This window comes from Pithys albifrons, chromosome Z (assembly GCF_047495875.1).
Source record: "Pithys albifrons albifrons isolate INPA30051 chromosome Z, PitAlb_v1, whole genome shotgun sequence".
In the NCBI taxonomy this organism is placed as follows: domain Eukaryota; kingdom Metazoa; phylum Chordata; class Aves; order Passeriformes; family Thamnophilidae; genus Pithys; species Pithys albifrons.
Window position 1 is genome coordinate 14,213,752 of NC_092497.1, and position 27,377 is coordinate 14,241,128.

The window sequence follows — 27,377 nt, forward strand, 5'->3', positions numbered from 1 at the left end:
CAGTGTCTAACATTTTTGGAATCCCCATTTGGAGTACTATTAGATTAAGTTCCAAGATTCCTCCCCCAGCCAATATAAAATAAAACACACTACTGTTCCGTGGTTTTGAAGGAGACTAAAACTCTTCTAACTTTTATTCTGTCACCAATACCCCAACCGCGTGTTAGCTTGTTAGAAGGACATTCCTTTTTGGTAGTTGCTGTAATCCAGATTTAAGCTGTCATGTGTTCGACACAGTCACAAGACACAAGTTACTCATAAATAACCTGCTGTTTAGCTGTTAAGAATTAAGTATCTGGATGCAACCTTAAAATAATCATCCAGAATAAGGATATTCCAGATTATCACAGGTAATTAAACAAAAAAAGTGTACTTTTAATTTTTTCTATTCTCTGCTTTTTGTGGCAGGGAGAGTAGAGTGTGTGAAATACAGCAGGGCAATATTTTCCCCCTAGTCAAGCCTTGATTTGGGATAATTTCATTTAAAGGAAATTGAATCTGCTGCAGCTCCAGTCTAGCTTGATGACTCCAGGCGCAGGGCAAGAATGCAAGACACAGACACTTGCGAGATTGTATTGTTTCATCACACCAGCTATCACAATTCATGGCTCTTTAAGGAAGAGATTCAGAGTAAACACAGACCAGCAAGCATTTTTGGCCAGCTTGTATGAGGTCCTGCTAACAAGATCTGAGTGATCGTCCTGACAGCCATTTCAAAATTCCAGCATAGTAAGAATGTAAACTTTTTCTTGACCAGCAGTGATTTAGAACCTTTACTCAAATGCTGGTAAACATACTTCTTCCCACAGACACCAAGTCAGTCAGTTGTCTTTTTAGTTCTAATGATACTAAATTACATGTTGCCATGCAGGCAAAGAAAATAATAACAATAGTAATAAAAAGAATCTGATTCTGTGTAACAACCCTTAAGATTTGTATTTCAAGCTGGACACCAGCTCCCTAGCAATGAGTTCTTTTCACCCCCTTAACCATCAGACGGTATCAAATACAAGCAGGCTAGTATAAAGCAGTGGTTTCCTAATTGATATATTTTTATAGCCATCTCTGTTAAATAACATGTATAATATGAAGGTAAGCTAAATGTCTTAATTAAGACTTCCCAGCAACAGTTTAGATCTCCTGCAAAGTTGGAACACAAGCAGAATTAATGACACTCTGAACACACTGGAAGTACTCAGCTTCCACAGTCCTGAAGAAAAGAGCAAAAAAAGCAACCTTAGTAGCAGTCTGCTCAGGCTGAGCAGCTGATGGGACAAGGTCCTACTGAGTTTACTAAATCAGCTGGAGATTTTATTTTTCAGTGTGGCACAGCATTTGTTGAACAGGTCTGATGCAGGAAGTTACAGAATGATACTTCGCTGTCAGACAGATATAGAACTTGTGAGGAGCAATTCTTAGCAAGCTTTTTAAACTCCTAGTGTCAAGTACATCACCAGACTGAGCTACAGAGGACAGAATCAACAGCCACACATTCACTTGGTATGAAGAGTTGCTTGTGTTTAATGTCATTAGGTAACATCACTTCAGATACTACAGTTTTATATAGCAGTGGAACATCCATAAGTTTCTACATTTCCAGTTTGAGACAAATACTTAATTTTTTTTTTTTGCATTGCAGAAAGTGCAAGAGAGGTTTAAATACAAGACTAATTGAGTGAATGGCTGAATTGGGTACTAAGTCTGTATTCAAGGTGACTTTTTTAGTTCTGCAGTCAGCAACTGCTTAAGCATTTGATTTAACAACACCATTTCAAGTTTATACTTAGTATTAACAGAAAAACCTCTGACATCAGTCATGTAGCTGTTACAGTCAGTTGTAACTAACTGATTTAAAAATCTGTTAGTAAAGAGGTTCTTGAGGAAAGGCATGTTTTTCAAGAGATACAGCACTACCTCACATTAATGGCAAAAGGTGGTACATCTGTCCACAAGGAGTCTAGTCATGGAGTGAAGCCATTATTGTCTTTTTGCTTTCTAACATAATGGAAACACACCATACTACACCATGTGACAACTCAAACTCAGCAACATCAGCAACATTCACTAAGATAAGCAAGAAGTCTACCTGCTTGTTCCATTTGTCTGCCAAGCTACTTTAATAGTAATCCTAGTAGATTTCCCTCCCTGAAAAATGCCATATTAGCACCAAGACAACAGTTACTGTCCACAACTACCTCAAAGTTCTGCAAGAAGTTTTTCAGCTTATGTGACTCTACAGTGTAGGCTTCTAATACTCAGGGCTTCAGCAGTGCTGTTACAGACTCCGCAGTCCCTTTATTACACATTTATGGCAGAATGATAATTTTACATTTAGTGAAATATTATAATACTAGTCTAATATTAGACTCTTTTCCTCTACATAGTTAAATTTTTATGGCTCAGAGACCAAGTCATCTCTCCAGTCACCCATTAGTACTGAGTAGCATCCACTTAACTTTACAACTGGCTGCTGCTAGCAACAGACCTAGTTGTTTAAAGGTGTGGATTTTTAGCTACTAATTCAACACATTCAGGTGCAGGCAACACCCCTTCCCCAGGTACATTAAGTTCCTGTATTTCAGGACAGTAAGTGCTACATAAAGAAAAATGGTGACCATATTTTCAAGACATGACTTCATACTGCCAAGCTCTTCTACAGAAGTTTATAAAGAACTGAAGTAAAGTTAACATCCACCAATATGAATTTGGGTTTCCAGCGTGAGTCAATATCCCCATTTGCTTTGCCCTGAATTATCGTCTTCACAGCATGTTCTTTGAGTGTTCATGCATCAATCCACCTGGATATGTTTTACATTGCAGACATCATGGAACAGCAGCAAAAGTGACAGACAGCAAAGTGAAACACGTAGGAAAATCATGTTGAGAAGAGGTCCAGTTATTCCATTTGTCTTTTTCTGGTTGCACCTAGTACAATGGAAAGGATTTAGTGTTAGGATGGCTGTAAGTTACAGCTTTATTGCTTAAACTAGCTTAAAGCCAGGGAAAACAAAAATAAAGCAACAAATACCAACTCCTGTCTTCTGCCAGAAGCTGGACAGTACTTCAGGGGAAGATTTAGAGCTATGGAAGAGGAATAAATTTGCTGGATCAATAGTTTGTGCTATCTAGTCAATGGTATGACAGTTTGAATGATGTTTCTAATAACAAAAGCTCCTATAACACCTCTTGATTAAACTTAGAATAAGGCTATAAAAGCCTTATCCTAATTTTACTCCAATTCACCCAGACTCCAAACTGGCAATTAAGGAGGTAATTAAACTCCAGAAAGCTGTATGGAGCATTGTATGCTCACACACTCCTAGAGATACCTGCAGGTATTAAGTCAGCCCCTCTCAGTTCTGCAGCACATATTTACGCATTAACTTTTCTCAAGGAAAGCAAATCTAGATCTATTGTGGCCTCAAGATTTAACTCTGTGGAAGAATAAAGTGTATATTTCTAAGAAAATGAAGCTAACTAGGCTTAGACAGAATGCAGCTATATACAAGTCTGAGTAGAGGTACTCTTGCAGAAGTGTTCTTTTAGGGACTGTTTGCTGTACTTCAGAGTCCTTTAGTGTTAAGCTACTGTAGTTTTCAGAGCCAGCTCTTTACCTAAGAATTCATCAATCCATTTCAGACAATGAAGTAGGGTTTTTTATTAGTGGAAGACTTACCTGATCTATACAAATGGGTTGCCGAAATTATCACCAAAAGGATCAGAAGGTAGTTTCTGAGATTCCTTTAATGAAAAGAGAAAGAAGTTGTTTAGTGGATTTCCAGGTTTCACCAAATTTACTCTGCATGGCTTTATCAGCTAGTTCATGTCCCAAACACCTGGTAAGAATATCTCAAGAGTCTCTGCTGAATGTACATTAACTGTACTGCTTTAACAAGAGAAGAGGGCTCTAGGCAGTGCCAGCAGTTATCTTAGTACAAGGCAAGGGATCGTTCAGAAAAGCCATGTATGCTTACTGAACGCTCCCTTAGAGCTGAGACAGTGCAGTCACAATGAGATCTCTTTCAGTCAAATGCTAGAAGTCTTAAGTCAGTATTCTGGAACTGGTCCAGAATTTCCACGAAAGACTTCAAGTGCTGTGTCCCAAATGGATGATGTGGTGAAGCCACTTCCTCCTCCACAGAGTATTGAAAGTGGAATCTCCCGTATGTTGAGCTAGAGAGCTGCATAATCCACACTGCTCAGTCTAGTCTAAAGAGAGGTAAATATAATCAAAGTGGAATATTTCTGCAGCTACGTTATTTTATACTCTTTTGTAGAAGTTTCCAATACTGAAGAATTTTCTGCTAGTGCTTGCAGCTCAGGGAACTAGTTATTGAGCCAAGTCAAATGGAGTAATACTTTGTAAGCCTTCTTGAAACAAATGCCCTCTGTTACATTACATATTAGCCTTAAACATGCAAAAAGATTTTGTTGTACAGCCTCTAAAGCCAGAACTAAGACAATATTCAAAGACAGACATATCCGTTATTAAGGGGAGAGGGTTTTGAAGTGTTGGCTTGTTTTTTGGATTTTTAAAAATTTTATTTCTACTTACAGATGTGGCACTGAAAAGGTGTGTTTTAGCTTTACTTTCAAACAGGCACTCAGTTGGCAGCACATTTTGTTGAGGAACAGGCTTTGGCGGTTCTAAGAAAGAGAGAGATATAATCACGTAACAGCTTCAACAAGTACTCAGTTCTGCCTGTATAGCAACATCAAAGCTCATCTAATTAGAAAAACAAGCAACTTACATGGAAGTCGCTTTGAGTGACCTCAGTTTTAACTCCTGCTTGTCACTCACCACACTTAAGCTAGATGGAAATTCTAACGTTGTACAGACTTAAGTTTACCTTGTTCTAGTAAAGTAGTTTAGGCACTAGGTGTCAGTGTTTAGCCACTGTTCTTGATCAATTCTTCAATTTATGAGGAGACAGTCCTTCAACCCTCTGTTTCAGTAACCCTTAACTCCAATTGTAGTTCTATCAGAAAAGACTCACCAGCCATCCCAATCCCTGAGCAGCTATCCAATCAGAAGGGGGAAGGGCGGGGGGGGGGGAGAGGGGGCCAGGAAGATTTTATCAGTCACTTCAGCAGACAACTCGCTAGCTTCCATGTCATTCTGATCTGTACTATCTCAAGGAATGCCTACTTTACAACAAAACCAAATGGTGAAAGCTCCAGAAGCACCTGAAAGGCTCTGCTGCTCTCCTCTCCTTGCTGGTACTGCAGGTGGCTTTGTCAACTGGAAGTCCTTGAACATTTCCTTGACATCCTTTATCTCTTTATCCCCAAGTGGATCCAGAGCAATGAAAGCATCACTCTCTTTCTTGGATAGCTCCTTCTGTGGTGCAGTTCTAGGTGGTGGCTGAGGTGGGCTAGTTGTTGACACAGAGGGCAGTACAGATGGTGATGGAGCAGATAGTGTTGAAGATGGGAACATACTACTCTGGAATGGATTTACAGCACTGGATGGCTGTACCCAAGGACTAGATGGAACTTGCGTTGGCTGTGGCCAGAGACCGGAAGACTGAGTGGCTGCTGGATTGAAAGATGCAGATTGGTTCCAGCCTGACATTGCTTGAGTACCGAAGGCAAGTGGTGGAGTAAATGCTGTAGACTGAGCACTCATCATAGACCCAGGAAAGACGGATGGAGTCTGAGTGAAGGCAGGTGTCTGTGCAGCCCACGATGAAGTAGTTACTGGCAAACCACCTGGAGGGAAGATTGTTGTTACACAGCACTTCAGTCATCTGAAGAACACAGGCAGGAATGTATCAGTTCCACAGAGGGTACCAGCAAAACTGTTCGCAAAAATCTCTTGGTTTATACTTACAAATCAAAACATTTGGGGAGAAAGCAGGAGTGAGAAAAGAGGGTTAATTTTTTACTTTGCTGCATTTTAATGCTGGAAGAACACAACTGAGGTTGATGTAACAAAAGCAGGAACATACTTAGTCCTAGCACAGAAGGCACAGTTGCATTGGCCATATAGTTACTTCTATGTAAGTGATTGTTATCATCCTGCAGCAATGTTACCCTGCTTTCACAAGTTCTGCTTGGCTCACTTGAACTTTGTGTATCTGAAAAAACAATCTGTCCTCAAAGCAAAAAACCCCAATCCAGTTAAGAATGCAGAGTTTAGGCCTCCATTCCCAGAACTTAATAGTTTAGGGCAGATTAAAGGATTAAAGGACACAGCACCATACAAGAAGTAAAGGAAAACTAGAACCTCTGTTTTGGTGTTAGCAGGTATCTTGGACTGAAGTAAGACTTTCACTTTGTAAACTAACCTAGACTAGACAACGAAGGTGCTGCAAAGAGGTCCAGAGGACTAGTCAGCACAGGTCCCGCTTGTGGCAATGGGGGCACGTCAAGGTTCTCCATAGCCGGCCAAAGGAAGTCTGAGCTGAATAACTCATCCGTTGCAGTCTAGAAAGAAAAAAAAATTGTGAGATGCCATGGCGGAACATGTGTTAGCATGATCAAGGCTCCCCAGTCGAGAGCTACAAGCTTTTTCTTCAGCTAAAGTAGAGCAGAGACCTTTGATGGGCATTATTTAGAGACCAAGTATAAGAGTTTCAAACATCACCATTTTGTTCATGCCTGTGGAGATACACTGCACTACTATATAGTACTGACAAGTTAACAGCAGAAGAGTAGGACTTAAAGTGACTGAATTATCTGCTATCATAATGAGGTCCCTGCTGCACCCCATCCTTTTAAATACTAGTGCTCAGTCTGCAGCGACCCCTACAGTTGTGGAAAGGCCAGCAACTGAGTTTTGCATCATTTGAGTACAACACAAATGAAGCTGACCCAGACCCACTATGTGTCCAATCAGGCAAATCACTGAGCTTGCTCTCAGCAAATACTGAGAAAGCAAACAGGCTTCTCTGAGCTAATACTAGTATCCCATTGTTATGAAACCACAGCTTGATGGGCATACTGCTATCATAACAGGTTCAGGCATCATATCAAGTGTCAATATGCTTAGCAGCATACTTACCAGACCTTTACAGGAGTATGGCAGCATTAAGGGAGAGAGTATAGAATTTAGTGATCACAGGTACTATGAAGCATTCATGAATACTAGAAGGTATTATGGCTGCAGAAAGGTTAGAGTAAGCATGGCAGGCAGAAGAGATGTATTTGTGCAGCTATTTAGCCAGTTACACAGTATGAAGAAAGAAAGCCTTTCTTCCCCCAGCTTCTCCAAGTAAAAGCATGCATACCACGATAAATTACTTGAACATTGTTCACCTTGACAGACCTTCTTCCTCTTCCTGGCTTGGTACTCTGTGGTGGTGGGCTAATTGTTATAGACTCATGTATCATGAATTGGATATTGTTTTCGGAATCCAGCTTTACTCCATTCTGCAGAGATACTCCTTTGGAAGGACCTTCCGCAAACAGGTTTGATGGGACTTTAAGAAAGCCATTCTGTTCTCTCTCTGGTACCCCATCTGGAGTTCTTGCTGCAGGCAACTTACTCCCAAGTGGCCACTGGCTTGTTAGTGCTTCTCGTTTGCCAGTTCTATTAGAAATCTGGTCAAACTGTTTACCAAAGTACTCAGCTTCACCATTTGAAGCACCATTACCCACCGATGTCAAGGTACTCAGACTTTCCTTCTTCTGATCAGATTTTAGAGAATCAAATGAAGGTGGTGCAGATTGGTCTGGCTGCGTGAAAGGATCATCACTGAAAGGGTCTGGATTAGGTGTGGGAAAGAAGCTGAGATTGGCAGAAAAAGAACTCTCAGGCAAGAAGGGTGGCTGTGCCTTTGGTTGTGGAAGAGAGGCTGTGATGCCATTCAAGAAGAGATCCTCTTTTGTAAAAGTTTGTTTGGTCTCAATTTCAGAATTAAGATCCACTAACAGAATCTCTTTAGCTTCCTATTTGTTCAGAGAGAAAAATAAAGTTAGTTTTATGTAGAATTTCCTGCATGGTGCAAAAGCTCAAGGAAAATTTCTGTGAAAGAAGACATCCTAGCATCCAGTACATTACACAAGTAAATATTCAGTGTTACACAGGCAAACAGTGCTGTCTGTAGTTAAATCACAGCTACTTGGTTTCTGAAACTCAATACTAAAAGCACCTGTTTACAGATTCCATGGTTAAATATCAGATGCTTGTTGTTCAGTCTAGTGACTGCAGAGTCATTAAGGACTAATTACACCTACACTTTCCTTTGAGTCAAGAACCCCTGTTTGAGTTCTAGTCCTTAGTTTTGACAAGTTGTGAAATCACACTGTCTTCGCGTAACTTCAAATTGCAGTCTCAACTTCAGAATAAGACTAGAAAGCTATCTGCCAGTGGAACATATAAACTTGCCAATTCTCCTCCACCAAGCACACAGCAGAAGGGAGAGACTTGGTCACTATAGCTGGGTTAGCAGCACCAATTGTTTAATGGCTGATGGTGGCTTACAGAGTCAGATTAAAAGTGACAGGATTTTTGGTTGATACTATTGTATGACGACATTTACGCACACTTTTGTGCAATTAGGCCAAATTTTGAGCTAGGGCTACTAGAATATTAATTACTCTAGTTAGTGTGTACTTCTATAGCCCTACCCTACTAGTATACTGATGATCACTAGACAGAGGTCTCGGTAAAAAGTACTTACTATTAGGACTAAGTTTGCTTTCAAAGCAAAAGCCAAGATAGTAAAGCTAGGCTGTACTTACTGTGGGGCTGCTCATATCAGGAGGTGTTGACATATCACCAAACAACTCCATCTGGTCAACTCCCTTGAACACAGAAATATTGAAAGAATTGGTTAGAGCTCTTGCGAGAGCAAGAATCAAGCAGTATGCAGATTTACTGTAAACACATCTGTAAATCCTGCATCTCCTACAGAATATGGAGAGTCAGTTATGAACTCCTAAATGGCATCAACATAAAGGTCTAAAACATAACCTACCAGTTTCACTTTTTCAGCTTGATCAGCAGGGAGTGCTTCGCCACCATTCTGTAACAGATGGGTATCAGTGTCAGCAATTATGGGATTTTCAAAACATGCTTTAAGCACAGGACTTGCAGGCTTTAAAGAGCAAGTGATGGAAAGAGGAAGCATGAGGGAGACCACTACTCAGTATTAGTTTCACAGAAACCCTTCAGTCCCATTTCAGTGTAATTGGGCATCTGACATTGCCTCCACAGTGCTATCAGTGTAAAGAAAGTCAAAGCTAGTTGTGGTGTAGCAGCATAGATAATCAAGAAAGGCTGAGTTGGAGTGACTTACCTCAGTCTTACTTGCTTCTTCATTCTAAAGAAAAAAAGGTGGCTTTTAGTACCAAGACATCAAATAGAATATCAAGTCTCTCACTTGAAGGAGCTTGCCAGACCTAGGTAATCAGACTGCTAGTACAACTACCAACCAATAGCTTCAAGTGTTCCTGGATTTAGACAGACCTCAGTGTCAAATCTTAATAGATCCCAAAACTCAGCCAGAGTTGAATCAAGCTTTATTTCTATTCACAGTAACACATGTGCTGTATTTTTACTCACCTTTTTAATTTCTTGTTCTTCTTTCTTCTTCATATTATATATTAGTTGGAAGAGATCCTTAAGATCAACAACTAGAGGCTCAGCCTGAAAAAAATGTAGATTTTAGGCCATGTACTACTTTCCCCTGTACTTCTACTCAAGCAATCTGTCCTGCAAGCCAAACTTTCCTAAATGGAGCAAGAGTTATGTTGAGGTAATAGGAAAAGTGAGAGTTTAAAGGCCTGTTTAGTCTGCATAAGAGAGAGCTTACACAGAATCTAAGCACAGTGGATCACAACCAGTTTAGAACAGTTGATAACTCCACAGGAAAAGTGTCTCTATTTGTGCTAAGTCTGCAATGTTTTTGCTAAAAAGCTTGTAGTGCAATACTTCATTAGTGTATGGCAAGTCCTAGAAGTGCAAAATGTACCCAAGCCTTCTGGCAGTCTCCTGAGAGGAAAATCATTTTGGATCTGCCTACTTTCTACAAACTCTAGCACTGAACCTGGAGAAAGGTTCTACAGATAAGAGTACATGTATTTTAAACAGTATACAAACAGCAAACAAGCAAGGAAAGCATAAGGTATGTTTATCGTCACCTCAAATGTGTAAAACAGAGCTCAGCTTTAAATGGGATCTGTGTCATTATGACAGTTTAATGTTAAGAGTTAGAAAGCATGGAATTCCTGGCACATCCTTCAAAAACAATGTTGCTGCTGAGACGGTGGCAGGTTCAATTGTAGTGCTTTGGAACTTTTGTTATAGACATACAGCAGCTGTGTCAATGTCTACAGCAGGACAGGTCCCTCTCTTCAGCCACCACCATTGACTCAAGAAGAGAATCCACTGAACAATTCTCACTGTTTACATCTGCGCACCATCCTCTCCTAAACAAGGGGTTTTGACATGAAACTGCAGGAAGAGCCATTTTAAAAGCTACCAACTTAAACAGTACTAGAGCTGCAGAATTCCTTACTTCCCAATTAGACAAGTTTGTGCCAAAAACAACTAGCAGCAAGTCAAGAGCTGTCTACAGGCTGGCTGAGCTTTGTGGCTGACAAGCGGCATCCCATGGTGAAACGAGTGAATAGACTCCAGAAGACATAAAAAAGGCTATTGTAATTACTCTACAATTCCAGTGAAACCAATACAACACAGAACTCTAATGAACTAATAAAACAGACTTTGGAGAGGGTCTTACAGGTGTTAATGAAATAGTAACATACTTCAACAAGGAGCCCCTCAGTCCCACCTGCTAATTTGAGGCCTAGCTAAAACTACCACAAGCTCCCAACAGGTTCTCCAGGAGGACAGGCAGGGATGTGTAAAAGAAATTTCTAGCTTTGAAGTCTTGGCTTGTGAAGCCATATAGTTACTGTTATAAAAAGTATTATAGTGACAAGTTAATAAACAATATCTAACTTCAAGCTGTTTATGAAAATTCTCAGCAGTATTTCTAAGTAGCTTGTTTCCAATACTGCTTACATACAGATTCTCCTCAGAGACAAACCACGTACACAGGATTTTTGCATGGGAGGAACTTATCAACAGAAGAATCAGAATCCCTCACAGAAGCACCTCTAGAAGGACCAGACCTGCCATTCACTGGCCCAGAATCACTGTTGCAATTAAGTGATTTCTCTGCTGCACAAGACAAAGCATCACAAGAACTAGATTACTGGAATTCTACATTCCTATTAATTCTGAGTGAAGCTCTGAATATTTTGCTCAACAATTAGCATTCTCACTGAGAGAAACATAGGATAATGGCTCTGTCCATCTCACTAATGACTTCCATGGTACATGGACAAGTTAAGCATCACCAGTCAGAGTAAGCAGGACTACTTGAGTGTTTTTATTGAGAACACAAAAAAGTTGTACCAGACAGAAGCCAGTCAATTACTGCGGTCCATCTCTCAAAAAAGAGTCAATGCATTTGTGTTCATATTCCCCATAGGAGTTTTGCAGGATTACCAGCAAAACATGACACCCTTACCACATATTAAATGTTTACACAATAGCATTATTCATAACAAGTGGAAGAGTGTGCCTGTTCCATACCTGTTGAGCTGTTTTTATGGCAAAAAATTGGTGCTGGCCTTCTCCTCCACATATATAACCAAAGGCACGATTGTCTGTTACATCCCGAGCAATAAAGGAGATTTTGTTTACTGGATGCTCATGCTCTATGACCTAGAATTGGGAAAAAATAACTATTGGTTTAAACTGCAGAAGACATAATAGGTGCTATTATCTGTAGTTAGAATGATGTGTTGAAATGCTTCAGTTCAACACTCAGATTTATTAGCCTTTGAATAACCACAATAGGATGTAGCTACCTTTCTGCCAGGAAGCCTCAGCATTACAACCCATTTCACAAGCCAATTTTTATATGTGGAAGTGCAGCACAGTGCCATTAAGGAATTTAGTTCAGATTGGTCTAAGCTCCAAGTGTCTCATTTGCTTTAAGAATCACATTAAGAAAATATGCTATATCTTACCCCAGTTTTCTCATCTATTATCTTGATACCAGAGAGGGAGATGTTTACCCAGATCTTCTGTTTGTGTTGACCCTGGGAACGAGCTGCCGCTGCCATTCCCTAAAGGGGATGAATATCAAAGTATTGATAAGATTTTGTGAGATTAAGCTTTAAGTTCTTCTCTTGCATTCCTCATAAGCATATGGCTCTGCCTGTACTAGTGCTAATCCAGTTACTCCTATGCAACTGTACAGTTACAGCAGCATTCCTCTTGCAACACATGTCTTTACAGGTTTGAAGTGATACCTCAGAACCAGACTGTCTCTTCTGTAAGCATTTTAGAGCTTTAAAAAGCATTTTGGTACACAAAACTGCTGCAATGGCAGCACTTTTACCTGTTTTTCTGGCTTCATTGCAGATATGTGAGTGTTCTGCACTCCAGAAGTAATAGTCTTTGTTGCTGCACAGCTTTATTTATGTTTCTCGTTTATCTGTAATGCTTGATGTCACCACTGACAGGATGCCAATTTGTGCTTTGACATTAATGTTAAATTGCACAACATTCCCCCCTCCCCATCTAAACCCCAAGCTCACTGTTTGTGATCAAATTCATGCTACTAGCATTCACACTGGATGCCTACAGACCCAAAAGAGTGTTCCCAGTCTATTAGAGAAACACTGCCCTTTGCGAGAGAGGTTACAGCTTTGGAAGTAACATCCATCTAGGATGGAGCTGTTACTACTATGTTACTATTAAGCTGTACTTGAAGTTGTGCCAAAGTGACCTTTGATTTGCTTTTTTATAGCTAACAAGAGGTCATTCTTTACATGCCAGCTCTAGCCCTTACCTTTAGTTTCATCATTGAATCCTGACTCATTTTGTCTCCTCTTGCCTCTGGGACATCATCAATGCCAATCAGTTTAGCTTTGTATCTTACACCATCACCTTTGAATCTAGCCAAGAGAGATTCATCTGTCTTTTCTGGCCCTGGAGATAGAGAAAAGGTTTAGTGATACTGTTTGCCTGTTTTGAGGTTGTTTTATTTCCTGTGTTATGAGAAAAAATGTATATGTTGTGAACTTGAGATCTTTAAAATATGTATATACACCATATAAGTACATATTAACACAGTCCCTTGAGTACAGCTGACTAACAATCCTCACTTCATTCATTACTGTGTGCACTGCAAGACAGATACTCCTTTAAGGTCACAGTGCTCTTGCAGAATATGGCCTCAGTTCAAAGAGTTCAGTGTTTAATACCTGGGAAATTCAGAACAATTGTTCACAACTTAAAAGACTGAAATACTTAGAGGCAACAGCTAAGTAGATACAGGTGATAATCAAAAACACCAAGCAGAAAGGTTTCTTCCCATGGCCACACAGGATGTTCAAGAAGGCCTTCAGATGCTACCCCCTTGTTCTGGTGTGGGCAGATTTCTCCTTGGTGTGCAGCAACAGCCTCCTTGTTCCCATACAAGAACTTGCCATCTGCACCATCATCTCTACGAGTCCTCATACTCCAGTACCTCTAATCACTCAGGATTTCAGCTAATTTGTTATTTCTGCTGTTCCTGCTACAAGGACCTGCTTGCTTTTCTTCTCTGCATACCAAACAGACTCCAAGTGTGCACACAGGTATGGATTTTTATATGAGTAATTATATTTACATGATCTAATCTATCAAAAATATATTATTTGATCTACATTAGCTCTTATGGAATGAGTTTTCTAGCTTCTCTGGACTACAGTCTGTGTCTAGCACAAAATTCCCTCTCTGGAGGGAGTGGGGGAGCCAAGTTCAGGTTCAGACTAATAGCTACCTTGATGGTCCAGGGTCTGGTCACCTTCTCAGAATGCTTTCATGTCTCTAGGCTTTTGCTGTCTTCTCAGGCTCAGCAAATGATTCATTTAACAAATGAAACAGAGCTTTAGAACTTAAGGTTAGAAAAAACCCTAAACATAACACATTTGCTCTCCTAGTCAACCTGAAAGCTCAGAGTTGTTTCAGCTATAGTGTGATAGTGATCTTGGTTTAGGCAGGTGGATAAGATTAAGGACACTGAAGAAAGGAGATGTTCAAAAAGCAAGCATTTCTTACCTTTCTTTTTTTCCTTCTTTGAAGATTGTGCTTTTGGTGGAGCCTGTTGTTCAGGTTGGCTGGTGGTGGTGGTGGTGGTAGTAGTTTCAGCTTCAGCAGACATGATGAGATGGTGGCCAGCTGTGTTTGCTGTAATTTTTAAAAATACAAATAACAATTAGTAGGCAGAGACAATATTTTACCTTGAAGAATACTCTTATTAGACCTGTTAGTTTAGTTTAGTTTTCCTGTTAATGCCTGAAAGCACTAGCAGTGATCATATAGGAAGTGTTGACTCAGCATCAGGCTACAGAGAGCATGGCCACAAGAGGATGAACACTTACTTCAGTAGTACCTAGGACTTACATCAACAGGCTGTACTGACAACCACCTGCTTTAATCTTTCAACTTTTAGCTTTTTAAGCCTTTAAAGCTATTTACAGAACTTCAGATATTTTGCTCTATTCCCCTTCAGCACTGCTAGCTGCATCTCTGAAGTAGGATCAGAGAGAATGCAAGAAACATTTGCTAGGATCTGTTCCAAACACCCATGAAGATAATACCAAAACACTCAAAAGAAACCAGTAGTTATTACTGATGTTTCTATAACTAGCAGAAGTCTGAGGTTATACCACCCAACAGGTAAAAACAAATAACTTCCTTAGGCTGCAGACAGACTGTTCCAGAAAAAACACAACAAAACCACAAACCAAACCTCTCCACACTTGTCTTAACAGTAATCAAGTAAACTTCAGGTTTTCAAAAAAAATCATGCAAGTTGACAAGAAACTATAGACTTTCAGAATTTCACTCTAAACCAGGTGACCCTTTTGTCTCTGCAATACAAATTCAGAAAATAACCTGCAGTCACCATACTTTGTCCCCATGCAGCTGAAGCATTGACTTACCAAACAAACATACCCATGGAGTAGCTTTATACAGTTATGAAGATCACCTATATCCAGACAGAAAGAACTCGACATTCACATATGTTACAGAAATGATTCTATCAATCTTCTGTCTAGGATATTGCAATGGCTTTGGCTAGCCCCTTGAATTTTAGGGAAATGAATGAAGTCCAGAAACTGTTTAGGTGATTAAGTAGTTGGTCTACCCTCTAATTCCCCCTACATCCAGGCAAGGGGTCACAGACCCAGCATTTGAGACACACTGTGTATGCAGATACAAGTGCTGGAGTGTTGTATATCCTCTTGCATCAGAAATTTGTTATTCTTAACAGCCTATTCCTCATTTGCCTTATTTAGAGTTGATGCTTTATCCATTACTTGAAATTCACTTTTGGAATTTTGCTCTCATTCTTGCCTTCCCCTCTTCCCTCAATTCACTACTAAGTCATTAGTTACAGACTGACTCACCCAGACAGCCACTAACAGAGAAAAGGATATCAAAACTTAACTGATTCTTAACCAATGAAGAACACAAATTCCTAGATCGAGAGAGAATTTCACCCTTAAAGCCTCCATTCCATTTAACCAGGAAGGAGGCCTTTAGGCAACTAGTTGTTAATATAAGCAAAATTAGATCTAGCTGCTTACCAGATGGTTTTTGAATTGCACTGAGCGTTGCTTAAGTAAACCAACAGAGATAGAAGTGCTCATATGGCAAAGATCTGTCAGCTCTACCTGTTCTCCTCTGTAAGCAACTTGCCTGGCCACAGTTAGGGAACATTTGATGCAAAGGAACAAAGGTGTTGCTGTGAAAATTTCAAGTGGTTCTGAGTAGAAATAGATGTCAGAGGAAGAGTTTATAGAGCAAGCCATGGTTATTTAAGAAATGTTATCACTGAAAGAGTGGCTTGTGTGCCCATTCTGACAAAGGATCAAGGGGAAAACTATTGAAGTGACAGGGAATTTGCAGGATTACTTGCAACAGCATTAAAATGGATAGTGCCTAATGAAAACCACATTTTAATTAGATAAAATGAAGCCTACTCTAAAACTAAACTGGCTTGCCTGATAGTATAGTTTTGGGTGCAGATAGTCTTTAGACATAAACATAAGGACCCTCTTCCTGGATTTATCAAGTCCTTCAGAAATAGAGATAAAAGAGTTAAGGTTGGATCAATAGATAATAACCCACCCCCCTCTGAAACATTATTGTTTAGAGAATAGAAGGAAAGGGCCTAGAAAAGACAGCTGGGACTTGCTTTCAAGAAGCTCAGTCATAGCTTTAGGACATTCTGCCCAGCTCCATGACAGAAAGATACAACAGCCTCAAGGCACTGAGTTCTGCCTTACAGTGATCCTACTTCCTCAATTTAATTAGTAGAGCTACACCCAACTCTGGTCTTACAAAACTGAAGTATCTCATGTTGAAGTGAGAGGCAATAACAATAACATAGGGAGGAGCAAATACGCATACATAAGACCTCACTTTTGCAACTGTAAGGTGGTAGATATCCATATGGGCAGCTGCCCTCTTTAAACTGTAGGCATCTCTAGTAATCACTGCCATCTGCCTCCTTCTTTGGGAAGTCAGACCGCCACTTGCACAGAACCAGAACAAAATATTCTGAGAAAGATGGTCAGGGTTACACACAAGTCTGGCTGAACCCTTGCAAATACTCTGTCTTACTATAGAGAAGTTAATTCTCAGTGTTAGCAATTTAATTTTAGATTAGTGAGGGCCTTCTGAACAGTTTACAGGACATACTACCATATTTGAGATCTGGCACAGCTCATCTGCCCTGGTGAGAGTTCACAGTCCATGACAGTTGTTTGTCATACCTATGGAGAATTCAGTATCTTTGAGAATCATCTCAGGAGCAAGAGAATTAGCGAGACTATAGAATGCAAGGATAGACAAAGCTGACCTTAATACCATTCATATTTTAAATAACTACTTCGTGACACATAAGCCACAAGACTAGGACAAAATTGCCTCAGGCTTCACCTTAAAGTTTCACTGCATTGGGGTGGGAAAGGGGCGGCGGGGGGGGAGGCAACATTACACAGCTTGAGTTAGCAGTATTCTAGTCTGCTTACCATAAAAGAACTTAAATATGGATTCTGTGCTTCAGATCCAAGCTAAAGCTAGCAAGGTCTTTGTCACAATTAAGTTTGTCTTATCTTAACAGAAAGTGCTGGTGTGCTCCACATGCAAGTAACTAAAATGAAGTTAAAATCTTCTGTTTGTAGTTCTTGCTATTGCTTGGAGACTGCCTTTCAAAGTACTCAGTCTCTTAGTATTTCCTTACTCCAGCTGCAGGTGTAAAGCAACAAGATTAGAATTGTTCTATTACACTTCAATTTTGAGCTCATATCAAAGGAGCCAGGCAGAAAATATGGCAAGGTGATGCTTTTATGCAAGGATGAAAGGACAGTCATGCCTTCAGACATACTAGCATAGCAAAGAACAAGATCATTCCCACAGCAACTATGTCAGCACCGCTGAATTAAAGCAGTTTGAATTTTTTCTATGTAGATGAGTCCATTCCTACCATCACACTTAATTACTCAATATGCAACTGTATGGCCCATCTTAACTACTAGTGTAAATACACTGTTTCAAAATTCTAAAGACTACAGATTTACAGATGCTACGACCTTGAGAGAAGTGCCCCAAACTCTTGGCCCTGTCAGTAGATACATACCATACATATTTTGCTCACCCAGTTTTCAACTGACTCCAGAAAGGGCTTGTTGAGAGACCACTAACAGTTATCTCCCTCCTTTCCTATCCTGTGAATAGAGAGTACTGATCACTGCTTAGGAAAAGACCATGTCAGGCCCTCAGTACATAGTCCTTGAAGCATGACTGTTACATACTGCCTCAAGTCAGGCTACTCTCAATTCAAGCATTGTACTTCATTTCCCCACATCTACCCTAGGAAAGACAGCCTTAGGATTTTTGGCATACTGGGCTCTTGGTATCTTCTCTGAACTCTCTACAAGAACTGCCAATAGTGACAAATCATTCTTGAAATACCTGTTTCTTAGCAAGACTTGGAAGAACATGCCAAACAATTTTGTTGAGCAACACTTAAGTTTCCCTTAGAGATGCTTTTACGGTATCTTCTATTTGAGCAAGGGGTGGCTACACAGCAGATACCCTTAATGATTATGTTTCTGTCCTCTGCACAAGAGAATTGAGAATCTTCATTATGGCTGTAGTCTGTTATGGGATTAAGGACTGAACAGAAATCTTCAACAGCGGACAAGGCCTTTTCCCCCTTCAGCAGACAAAGTTACATGTCTTCATGTTGATGAGAGATTATCTCAGAAGAGGTTAGGGACACCCAAAAAGTCAAGAGTCAGACAAGCTGAACATCTGCTCACCAGTGTAATACTTTGTCCTTGCAAGTACATGATTCCGCTTTAAGAGTTATTGCATGTAAATATTAACCTCAAATCAGAATCTGCAAGGCCAGGAGAGGACAAGAGAAGCTTTTACTGCCAAGTGCAATACAGCCTGGTAGAATGATGTAGTAACAGGAAGCGCAGCAATAGTTCAAGTGCTGAACATGCTTCTGAGGCAAGTTGTTTTCTGCTCCATGCACTCTTGAAGGCTTAGTCAAGTTCTTGTTAGAAGGTTGTATGAGGACCTGCAAAATGTATTCTCAGAAATATCTCTAGCCATCAAGTTCTCGACAGCAAAACTGTTTTCAGAAGGCTGGTAGACAAGCTTTTGATTTGAGTGAATTGAAGACTAATTTTCAGGCTGATAGTCATAAAATGACCAACAAGAGTTAAAGTTATAAAGCCAGATAAATTACTCATAATGGATTATCATGACTGGCAGCATTCTACCCACATTAAAAATGTAATAGTGCATTTCTGTGAGCCCCTGTATGAGTGATTGACATTTAAATCTAACAACTCCCCAGCTGACTATTATATTTTCTGCTTAGTTCCTGTTGCAATGGTAGTACCCCAACCAGCCTTGAGAAGCACTAGACATGCGTCAATAAATCAAAAACATTAATGTGCTAATCCAATTTTTGCTCTCTAAACAGGGTCATTCATCCTGAGGAGTCAGAATACAATCTTAAATGCTATGTTTCATTACTACAACACCCATTGCTCTAATATCTGACAGTGTCTAAAGAGTTCAAGTTAAATAAACTTTCTGTAACATGACAAGAGAGGACAATGATTTAGATGGAAAATTCCAGATGCTTGTTCTGATGCAAGTACTGCCATTAGTTTGTTTTCTTTATACAACAAAAGTTTTTTTCTGTTAGGAACCATCATATTCAGCCAACTAATAGACACGAGAAGTAATAGCCTTATCTGTAGGTAGGTTATACCTGAAATGTTCACATTTACACAAAGTAAGTACTTTCTTGAAGGCAAGTGGTAAAAGAAAGTTCCTCTCTAGTTTTTGCCATGTCTGGAATGGAAGACCAGCATTACTTGCCAGAGTGGTGACTGGACACAGGCTCTTACACTGCAGAGGCTAACCCAAGGTCCTGTGGTTAGTCTTGTAAGAGAGGTGATGAAAAGGATATTGAACTACACTGCCTGTCATTTCCACCATTCAGTAGGGTCTAGATTAGCAACGTACCCATCACTCAGTTCAAAAACCTGTTTAACTGTCCCATTTAGGCTGTAGGTAAGTAGAAACATGATTTGTGGTAAGAGATCATTTGCTTGATATCATGACTTCAGTTAAGCCAGGCACTCACCTGTTGGACAAGTATACCAGAATAACAGGATTTCACTTCTTTTGTGCAACTTGCTTTAGGTCCTTTTTGATGTTCTGTCTTCTTACCTAGGAGTGGATCAATACTTTGCTGAGGTATTAAGGCAGACTTACGCCAAGTACTTCCTCTGTTAACAGGAATACCTGTTTGGAGTAAGCTATAACAGTACTTAGATACTGCAGGATATGGAACACAGTCCAGCTGTCTTCACCATATACAACCATTAATGAGAAACAGGGAAGGGTGACATTCATCTGCTTGGTAAGACAGAAGTATGGTATTGGACACATCAAGGAATACTTCCTTCATGCTTCTCCCTTCCCTAGTACTAAGTGCAAAATTAATAAGGTCTTAGTACTCTGATCAGTCATGTCAGGTACAGATGTTGGCATGTACTATTGCTGGGGCAGGATTATGCCTGTGAAGCTGCACAGACATTTTACCATTCAGCCAACTTGCAAACTGCTATTTCATCAATTCAACAGAATAGTCTGTTCTCATCACATCAGTGCATCAGTATCCTTTGCGCATTATGGTTTTTAGTAAGAACATAGAAATTCAAACTTAGTTCCTGAAAGTGTTTTCTCCACACTTGAATCACAGCCAAGAGAATATCACTAGGTTAGCAGCTGAAACCCAAGATATTGCTCAGTTCAAGTGGTGCAACAGCACTGGTACTTTTTGGTGTTCTACTATGCTTTTAACCACAGGATTTCTGATAAGATAATCAGTTACTTCTTAATCCAGCTAGCACAGTAGTTCTATTTTGGATTTTTGTTCTAATTCTCATGGGAATAAATATAACTCTTGAAGGGATATTAAAACAGGAGGCTCAGGAGAAGTATTGACCACTTTAAATAAGCTGTACCTGATGAACACCTTGGAACATATAAATTAGCAAGTGAAAAACACTTAATGAGCTAGTGTTATCTAGCTACCTGAAGATGTGATGCTAAGACGAAGGAAACTAGCAGTGTCATAATCTGTTTGAGTTATTTTTCAGCCAAAAACTTCAGTGTTCAAAAGTTAGTGCCCAGACATCTAGCTAGTCTATCTCAAATTATATGTTCTAGGAAAAAGACAACAATTTGCAATAAGTCTTGGTAACAGCCTTTCCAATCTCTGTTCAGTATCTAGCATTCCAAACTAGTAGTTCAGTTTTTTGATTAAGAAATCCCTTCACTTTCAGTACCACTAATTACTAGTATCTTAGCTCCAGATCCTCCCTTTGGGAATAAATTGACAGCCCAGTATACTCTTTCTTGATAGAGAGTTATTAATCTGGTAATGTAGATTTATTATTACATTATATACTGATACTATCCACAAGAATTTTCTTCCTATAAATATTGCAGAAACACAGCATGTTTTGCAACACGTTAAGGTGCCATTCCTCTATACCACTTCCCCCAGTTCCCAGTTCTGAAGAGTCATAAATTAATGGTACCTGATCCAGAGCTGAGCAGTGTGTTCTTGCCATTGCTAAGGAAAGCAACACCTGCCTATTCATAGAATGAGGAATCTCAAGCCATGTGGCTGCATGACTACAGCTGTCTATCAATACTCCTTGTTGAGACTCACTGGAGACACCAAACGTGTAAGCAAAGCAGTCTTTACTCAAGGCAGTTAGTGTTTACTCAGATGCAACTGAGTTTGAACTGGACAACAAATCAAACACTTCACTTCCAACTGCACTTCTAAGGCCGTCCTGCCTGGAAGGCCTGTTTCTGATCTTCTTGCTAGTTAGTATAGTAAAGGACTCTTGCCAATAATCATGCTTTTCAGCCCTCCTTCTCAGAGCAGGAACTTGACACATATTGAAGCTGTTATCATAGGTTATTTCAGCTGTATGCTGTTAACTGTCCGCTGCTGGCACAGTTATCCCTCTTCACAGCTTGGGTGTGTGCAAGCTGTACTGATAGAGATTGTGTATGTTCTTCATAGTTTATGCTGAACTGTCTTTTCTACCTGTTCATAAATGTATCTGTAGGAGAAACAGGATTCTCCTGTATTATTCTTGCATTCACAAACCTGAAACCACATAGTCATGGCCACACTATTGAATACTGCTCTTTGCTTCCCAGCCTGCTTAACCTGTAAGCAGCCCAAATCCTATCATTAAACATTCATTTCAGCAGTATTTGAAGAACACTCCACCTCGCCCCCAGGTACTGTGCCTCTCATTAAAAAAAAAAGTCATAGCAGTCACTGTCACAAGGGTCACTCCATACTGCCTCTTGTAAGAGATGCCAATTATATTCATTATGTGTTATGAGAAGACTGATGAAAATTCTGCTTGTACCTAATGAGGGTAGGCTCTCCAACAGTAGTTTCAGTCCTATTAGTTATTATGAACCATACTGCTAAGTAGTATAAGGGTTACTCCTGCCTTCAAGATTAGTCATTACAAAGGCCCCCAGCTCTCCCTTGTGTATGTAGCAAGAAAGGCAATGAGTAACTAAACAAGTCTCAAATCTAAAAAGGTAGAACAGAAAGATCTATAGCAGAGGTTAGAAAGGATTAACCAGGATTATCTAAACTCCACTGCAGCTTCTTCAGGAGATATCCTACTAAATAGCTAATAAAGTTTCACAGATGATTGTTCTGCAGTATGCTTCCCTATTGGTAATTGTACTTAAACATATCATAGAAGTACCTTAGACAAAGTTATATTAATGCTTCTAAATTCAGACTATAAAGTGTTTCTGACCAGGCTCTCTCTAATTTCACATCTCTATGATGGTCTTGATAGCCTATTACAAGGATGGCCTCATCCTTCAGAAGCACGCAAGGGCAAGCATCAGATCTAGAGTTTACCTTTTATCTGCAAACAACACCTACCCTGGTTGATGGATCTGTGATTCAAGCTACTAGAAAACTAGTCCTTACTCATATGGTGACCTTTGTGCCCTCCCTCAAAGAACAAACAACTCGGTGCTGAGAGAGCACAGGAGTGATCCGTAAGGTACAAACACAGTTGCAACATTAACACTACATCCTTAGTACTCCCAGCTTCTCTTGTTTCTTTCTTGGAAGGAAGTCTCACCCATAAGCATACTTATTCTGTTCAAAAGATAATCCTCATCAAGTATTTCACCTCTCATTTTATTGCTTAAGGATGCAATATGAACTGACAGGACAGCAGGAAATTCAGCTCCAAGGCGAAAAATCTGTCCTTAACTGGCCCTGTAAGGTCTGAGCTTTGAGATTTAAGGGGCCATGCACCTGCTATGACACTGTATTGAAAACTTTAAAAACTAATTTCAAATCCTGTAGATATTTCTGAGTAAAGATCTGCAAGGCATTTCAGCAGAGATACTTCATCCTCAAGCACTCTAGAGCATATGCAAGACATAGTCTTTCAGATGAGGGAGACTAGAGTGGTCTCCATTAACCAGGGCAGAGAAGAGCTATGTGGGAGGAGATACTTTGTTCAACACTCAGCTGCCCAGCTCGTATAAACAAGGTAATCCTGTTGAAACTGGTACCTCTTGTTTATTGACTAGACCTGCCACTGCACTTCATCCAGCTTCTTTATAGCCCTGAGACCCTTGAACCCAAATGCAGCCTCAAAATCAGGTTTCTAAAGTCAGTTTGTCTTGGTCACTATTAATACTTAGATACCTTAACCTATCTGATCTTTCCAACACAACCCCAAGTTCTGCTTCCATGGAGTCCATGCCAAGGTTGTGAAGTAGTAGTTTATGCCTGGCTGGTTTTCACAGCAGAAGCTCATTAAGACCTTTTAACACTCCCCCTCCCCTGTGGCAGCATCTTGATTCTACTAACAATCCATTAGTCTACATGCAAGATCTAAGATTTTTGTCCTTGCAGATTACAAATTACCTTCATGCTATCTCTTAATCATTTATTCTGACACAATCTAGTCAGCAAGCAGGATTCACACCATCAGCACTGTTTCCAGAAAAAGCTGGCTTTCTCTGGATATGGAATTCATTGCTTCATTGTACAAGAAAATTCATGCTTCTGTAGTGCTCACATATTGCTACCCTTGCTGAATAAAGTCCACAAGCATTCCCAAGAACTGGGTTAACCCAGCAGGTCACACAAATGCCCTAACAGTATAAAGTTTACCAGAAAAGCATGAATGAAAGAGAAAAATCTGTGGGTTTAGCAACAATACTCAATGACTACAGCATATTGTGCACTTTCATTACTTTGTATTTCAAGCTATAGTTTTTATCCTAAACATCCTTTAATTCTTTAAACATCAGCCCTAGATTTAACCTTCCTTGACATTAAATGCATTTATTTGCTTTCCCACAGGGGCAAAAGTCTACAGCCTTTGCATATAATATGTTCAGTGTTTCTTTGCATATCTGCCTGTGAAATAATAAAGGTCTTAAGCAAGAAGTATATCTATAGCAGCTTATGGTGTGCAGTGCAATGACAGGGTTATACAGCTACTTTGACAAGTAATACTCTTATCGATGAGAACAAGTAGAGATTGCATACTGCAGCTGTATATTCTTAGCAATGTAGCAGAAGGCACATGTTAAGCTGGGCAATCATTTCTACCTTCACAAAAAGAAACTGAGGCCAAATTTTTGGCATTTGGCCTATCCTCCCAACCAGTAGTGCTGAGCATGACCTCTGGTGCTCAGCCAGTAACTTTGTTTAATGCAAGAGCACAGGAGATGAGAAGTACGGTAAGTCACCGCAGTACCACTAGCATTATAACTACAGGTCACTATCAGACACAATGATGTATTTTCAATTTAACATTGCCTGGCAAAACTTCACAGACAACTTGAATAGACAGCTTCATAATTAATTTTCTCTAATTGAATCTGCATCTCTGTTTTGTCAATTTACACGTGTTGCCATCCCCAAGCATACTTACACCCATTCTTTGGCATGCAGTGGGTAAATCTAGGCTGGCATGCTCTCAGGTTTGGTTAATTTTGGGCAGCCTCACTTTTGGAAGTTATAGAAGACTTCTGAAGCAAAAATAAAGCCTTTTAAGGCAAACCAACTTTGTAAATGGAAGATTTAAACAATTCTCCCATCCCAAAAAAAGAAAAATAAAATGATCAAGTTAATCCTACCTTACCAGTGGATGTGCATGTTTTGCGCCTAAGTGTTCAAGTAATCAGACTCAGCTTTTCTGAGAGTAAAAGCTGTGTTACAGACATTCAGCTGAAGGTGGCCAGCTGTATTGGCAACACCTGTGAACTGGCCCAGGCCACAGACACTACCCCAGTACAAGTGCCATCATATGGTGAACTTTATGACGCACCACCTGAGAAGTCAGCTTCTCAATATAGACAGAAGACTCATTGCAGGTAATTTATGACATGTACAGCTTAAACCCATTTACCAAAGACAGAAGTAGCATTCTGAGATCCACTGGCAGACAGAAGGTGCGCAGCAAAGATACTCTATCCAAAATCAAAACAAAACCTTATCCCTGCCTCACAGCATCCTAACCTGTGCCGATCTCTGCTTTTAGAGAGATTTTCTTTCATAAAGGCTGTTTATGTAAAATTTAGTGTTTATATATTTAATTTTTACTCCATTTAATGACTTGAACCACCCCGCCCGGGCTTCTCCACACACAAAACCGAAACCGCACGTTTGTTCTGCTTTGCGCTCATGCCTCCCCGCCGGCTGCCAGCCCTGCCGGAGCCGGGAGCAGGATGCGGGCGGCTTCCACCTTGCCTCAGCCCGGACACGCTCCCGCAACCCGGCACCCCCCGAGGGGCCGGAGCCGCCCCGGCGCCTCCTCCCGCGGCCGCGGAAGATGCGGGCGGGGAGCGGGGATGATCCGAGTCCTGGCGCGGCCGCACGTAGCCCCTCCGCCGCCCCGTCCGTGTTAGCGTCCACCCGACGGGGTATCCCCTCCACCCCGGTACAGGCACCGACTGTCACGTCGCTCCGGGGTAAAGCTGGGCACGCCCTGCCCTTTCCCCTGTGACAGCTCCTTCACCGTCGCATCACCCCCCATCCGCCTCCCCAGGCTGTGCAAGAGCCGAGCGCCGCTCTCACAGCTCCTTACGGGTTAGATTCGTTCCTCTCCGTGCATGATCCAGTGACCGTAGCCGGTAGCCTGAGTGGGACCGGGGACCCGGTTAAATATTGTGTCGTACTATCGCCTTCAGATTAGTTAGCCACTCACAGCGAGCGATATGGTTTTAATCAGATGCTGGCAGCTGAGGACTACCCAGGAATGCGCTATGATGTTTTTGCTGCTTGGTCTTGGCTACTCCCCCTCAACGTGTCGGTTCTCACAGCCTTAACCCCTTGCGGACCGCAGCTCCGGCCCCCGCTGCGGGGGTGGGAGGCAGCTGGGCCCGCACGGAGGAGTCGCAGCCTCAGGGAGGCAAGGGCGGGGAGGAAAGCGGGATGGGGTGGGAGACCGGTGGATCCTTCGGGGGCCGCGGTATCCGCAGTTTGCAGGCCGCAGGTACTCATCCTTCTCAGGCAGCAATGGGCCCAGCATGCTCTTCCAGAAAACGGGTCCCCTTCGTGTTTCTGCTTGAACGTGGATGCGGTGATGGTGTTAAAAAATCCAAGCCCAAATCAACCGCTCTCCCCCACTCCACCCCCGCCGCCGGTTTTTTTTTCCCCCTCTTTTACCACCAAAACCAAAATACCACCCTTTCTCTCCTCCATCTCCCCAAATCTATGTCTAGCAGTACCAAAATATTGGGTCAGTGCAATTCAGTTTCTGGGTCACATCCAGACCTGACCTTTGTACTTCCCACACATCTTTGTACAAACATCTATCATGTTTTGTTTCCCAGAGCAGTACAGCTGTTTTCCAACTTGTATGAAAGAGCCTCTGATAAAAAAATCACATTTTTATCCCTGTAGCAGAACTTTTTTTCTTCTCAAGACTATAAGTTTAGCTTAGCGTTTATTTTCTCAGAACAGTGCAAAATATTTCTGCTCAAAACTGTGGCATTTTCAATACCAATTTTCTGCAGGTTCAATACATTTGATAGACATTTTGAAGTGTCCCAAAAGAGGAAATATTTAACAGAAAATAATTTTACCAGTGGGTGATTCAGGGTTCAAAACTGGTGGATGCGTTTGGCAATCATCCTCATCCAAAGCTACTTAGTGATATACAACTTTACTTGATATGGGATATAGTATTCTTTTTTTTTTTCATGAATAGTAGAAGCATGCTATTCTTTCCTGTGCCTGAGGTGGGTAAAAGCTGGTAGTTGTGTCTCAGTTGCCTGTACGTGTCTGTCATTTACAAAGTGCTTATTTTAACCAAAAAGCGGACGAGGGACGTGTTTTTATATACTAGCCTAGTGTTCACGGTAGGAAGTGCATGCCGTGTAAATAAGGAGGCATTTGCCACTATTAACAGGTTGCTGGGTACACGCAGGTCAGGATTAGATCTGAATTCCTTGGGACACAGTCATATTCATGTTTAACAACGTTGGTTTTGTACTGCTTGCACTCCAGTGTACATTGTTTTGAACAACTTGTGCTAAACACCCACCAGCAGGACTGGAGCTTGGGACTAGGTATTTTAAAGAATACTTTGCTCAACGTGCTTTATGAGAGACACACAGACAGTCTCACATGAAGGATAACATTGTGCCTAGTTTAAACATGGTGCAGTAACAAAGCAACTTCTATAAAACAGACCAGCCTGGTGCTGACATGAGTAGGATTATCATT

At 40.8% G+C, this 27,377-nt stretch overlaps 1 protein-coding gene across 2 annotated transcripts; it reads right to left on the reverse strand.

Moving 5' to 3' along the window:
* Positions 1-362: 362 nt before the first annotated feature.
* On the reverse strand, positions 363-25,932 carry DAB2 (DAB adaptor protein 2). Of its 2 annotated transcripts, none has more exons than XM_071580427.1 (15): positions 25,735-25,932; positions 14,072-14,200; positions 12,819-12,958; positions 11,992-12,090; positions 11,552-11,683; positions 9,512-9,595; positions 9,246-9,269; positions 8,925-8,972; positions 8,689-8,751; positions 7,261-7,893; positions 6,291-6,429; positions 5,188-5,712; positions 4,556-4,647; positions 3,677-3,741; positions 363-2,925 (listed from the first exon to the last, which is right to left on the reverse strand). In XM_071580427.1, exons 2-14 carry the CDS (start codon positions 14,172-14,174, stop codon positions 3,682-3,684), a joined length of 2,142 nt encoding a protein of 713 aa, XP_071436528.1. In that variant the 5' UTR covers positions 14,175-14,200; positions 25,735-25,932; the 3' UTR covers positions 363-2,925; positions 3,677-3,681. The 2 variants fall into 2 exon arrangements, with proteins under 2 accessions (XP_071436528.1, XP_071436529.1); XM_071580428.1 differs by lacking the exon at positions 25,735-25,932 and adding an exon at positions 19,698-19,783.
* Positions 25,933-27,377: the final 1,445 nt, after the last annotated feature.

What these genes read in the sequence shown, in the direction of transcription:
- DAB2 (XM_071580427.1), bottom strand. Translation starts at nt 14,174, where the DNA reads ATGTCTGCTGAAGCTGAAACTACTACCACCACCACCACCACCAGCCAA. An exon ending in TAATAGATGAGAAAACTGGG is followed by an intron (nt 11,684 to 11,991) that starts GTAAGATATAGC and finishes TCCCAATTCTAG; the next exon opens with GTCATAGAGCATGAGCATCC. An exon ending in CTGATATGAGCAGCCCCACA is followed by an intron (nt 7,894 to 8,688) that starts GTAAGTACAGCC and finishes CTGAACAAATAG; the next exon opens with GAAGCTAAAGAGATTCTGTT.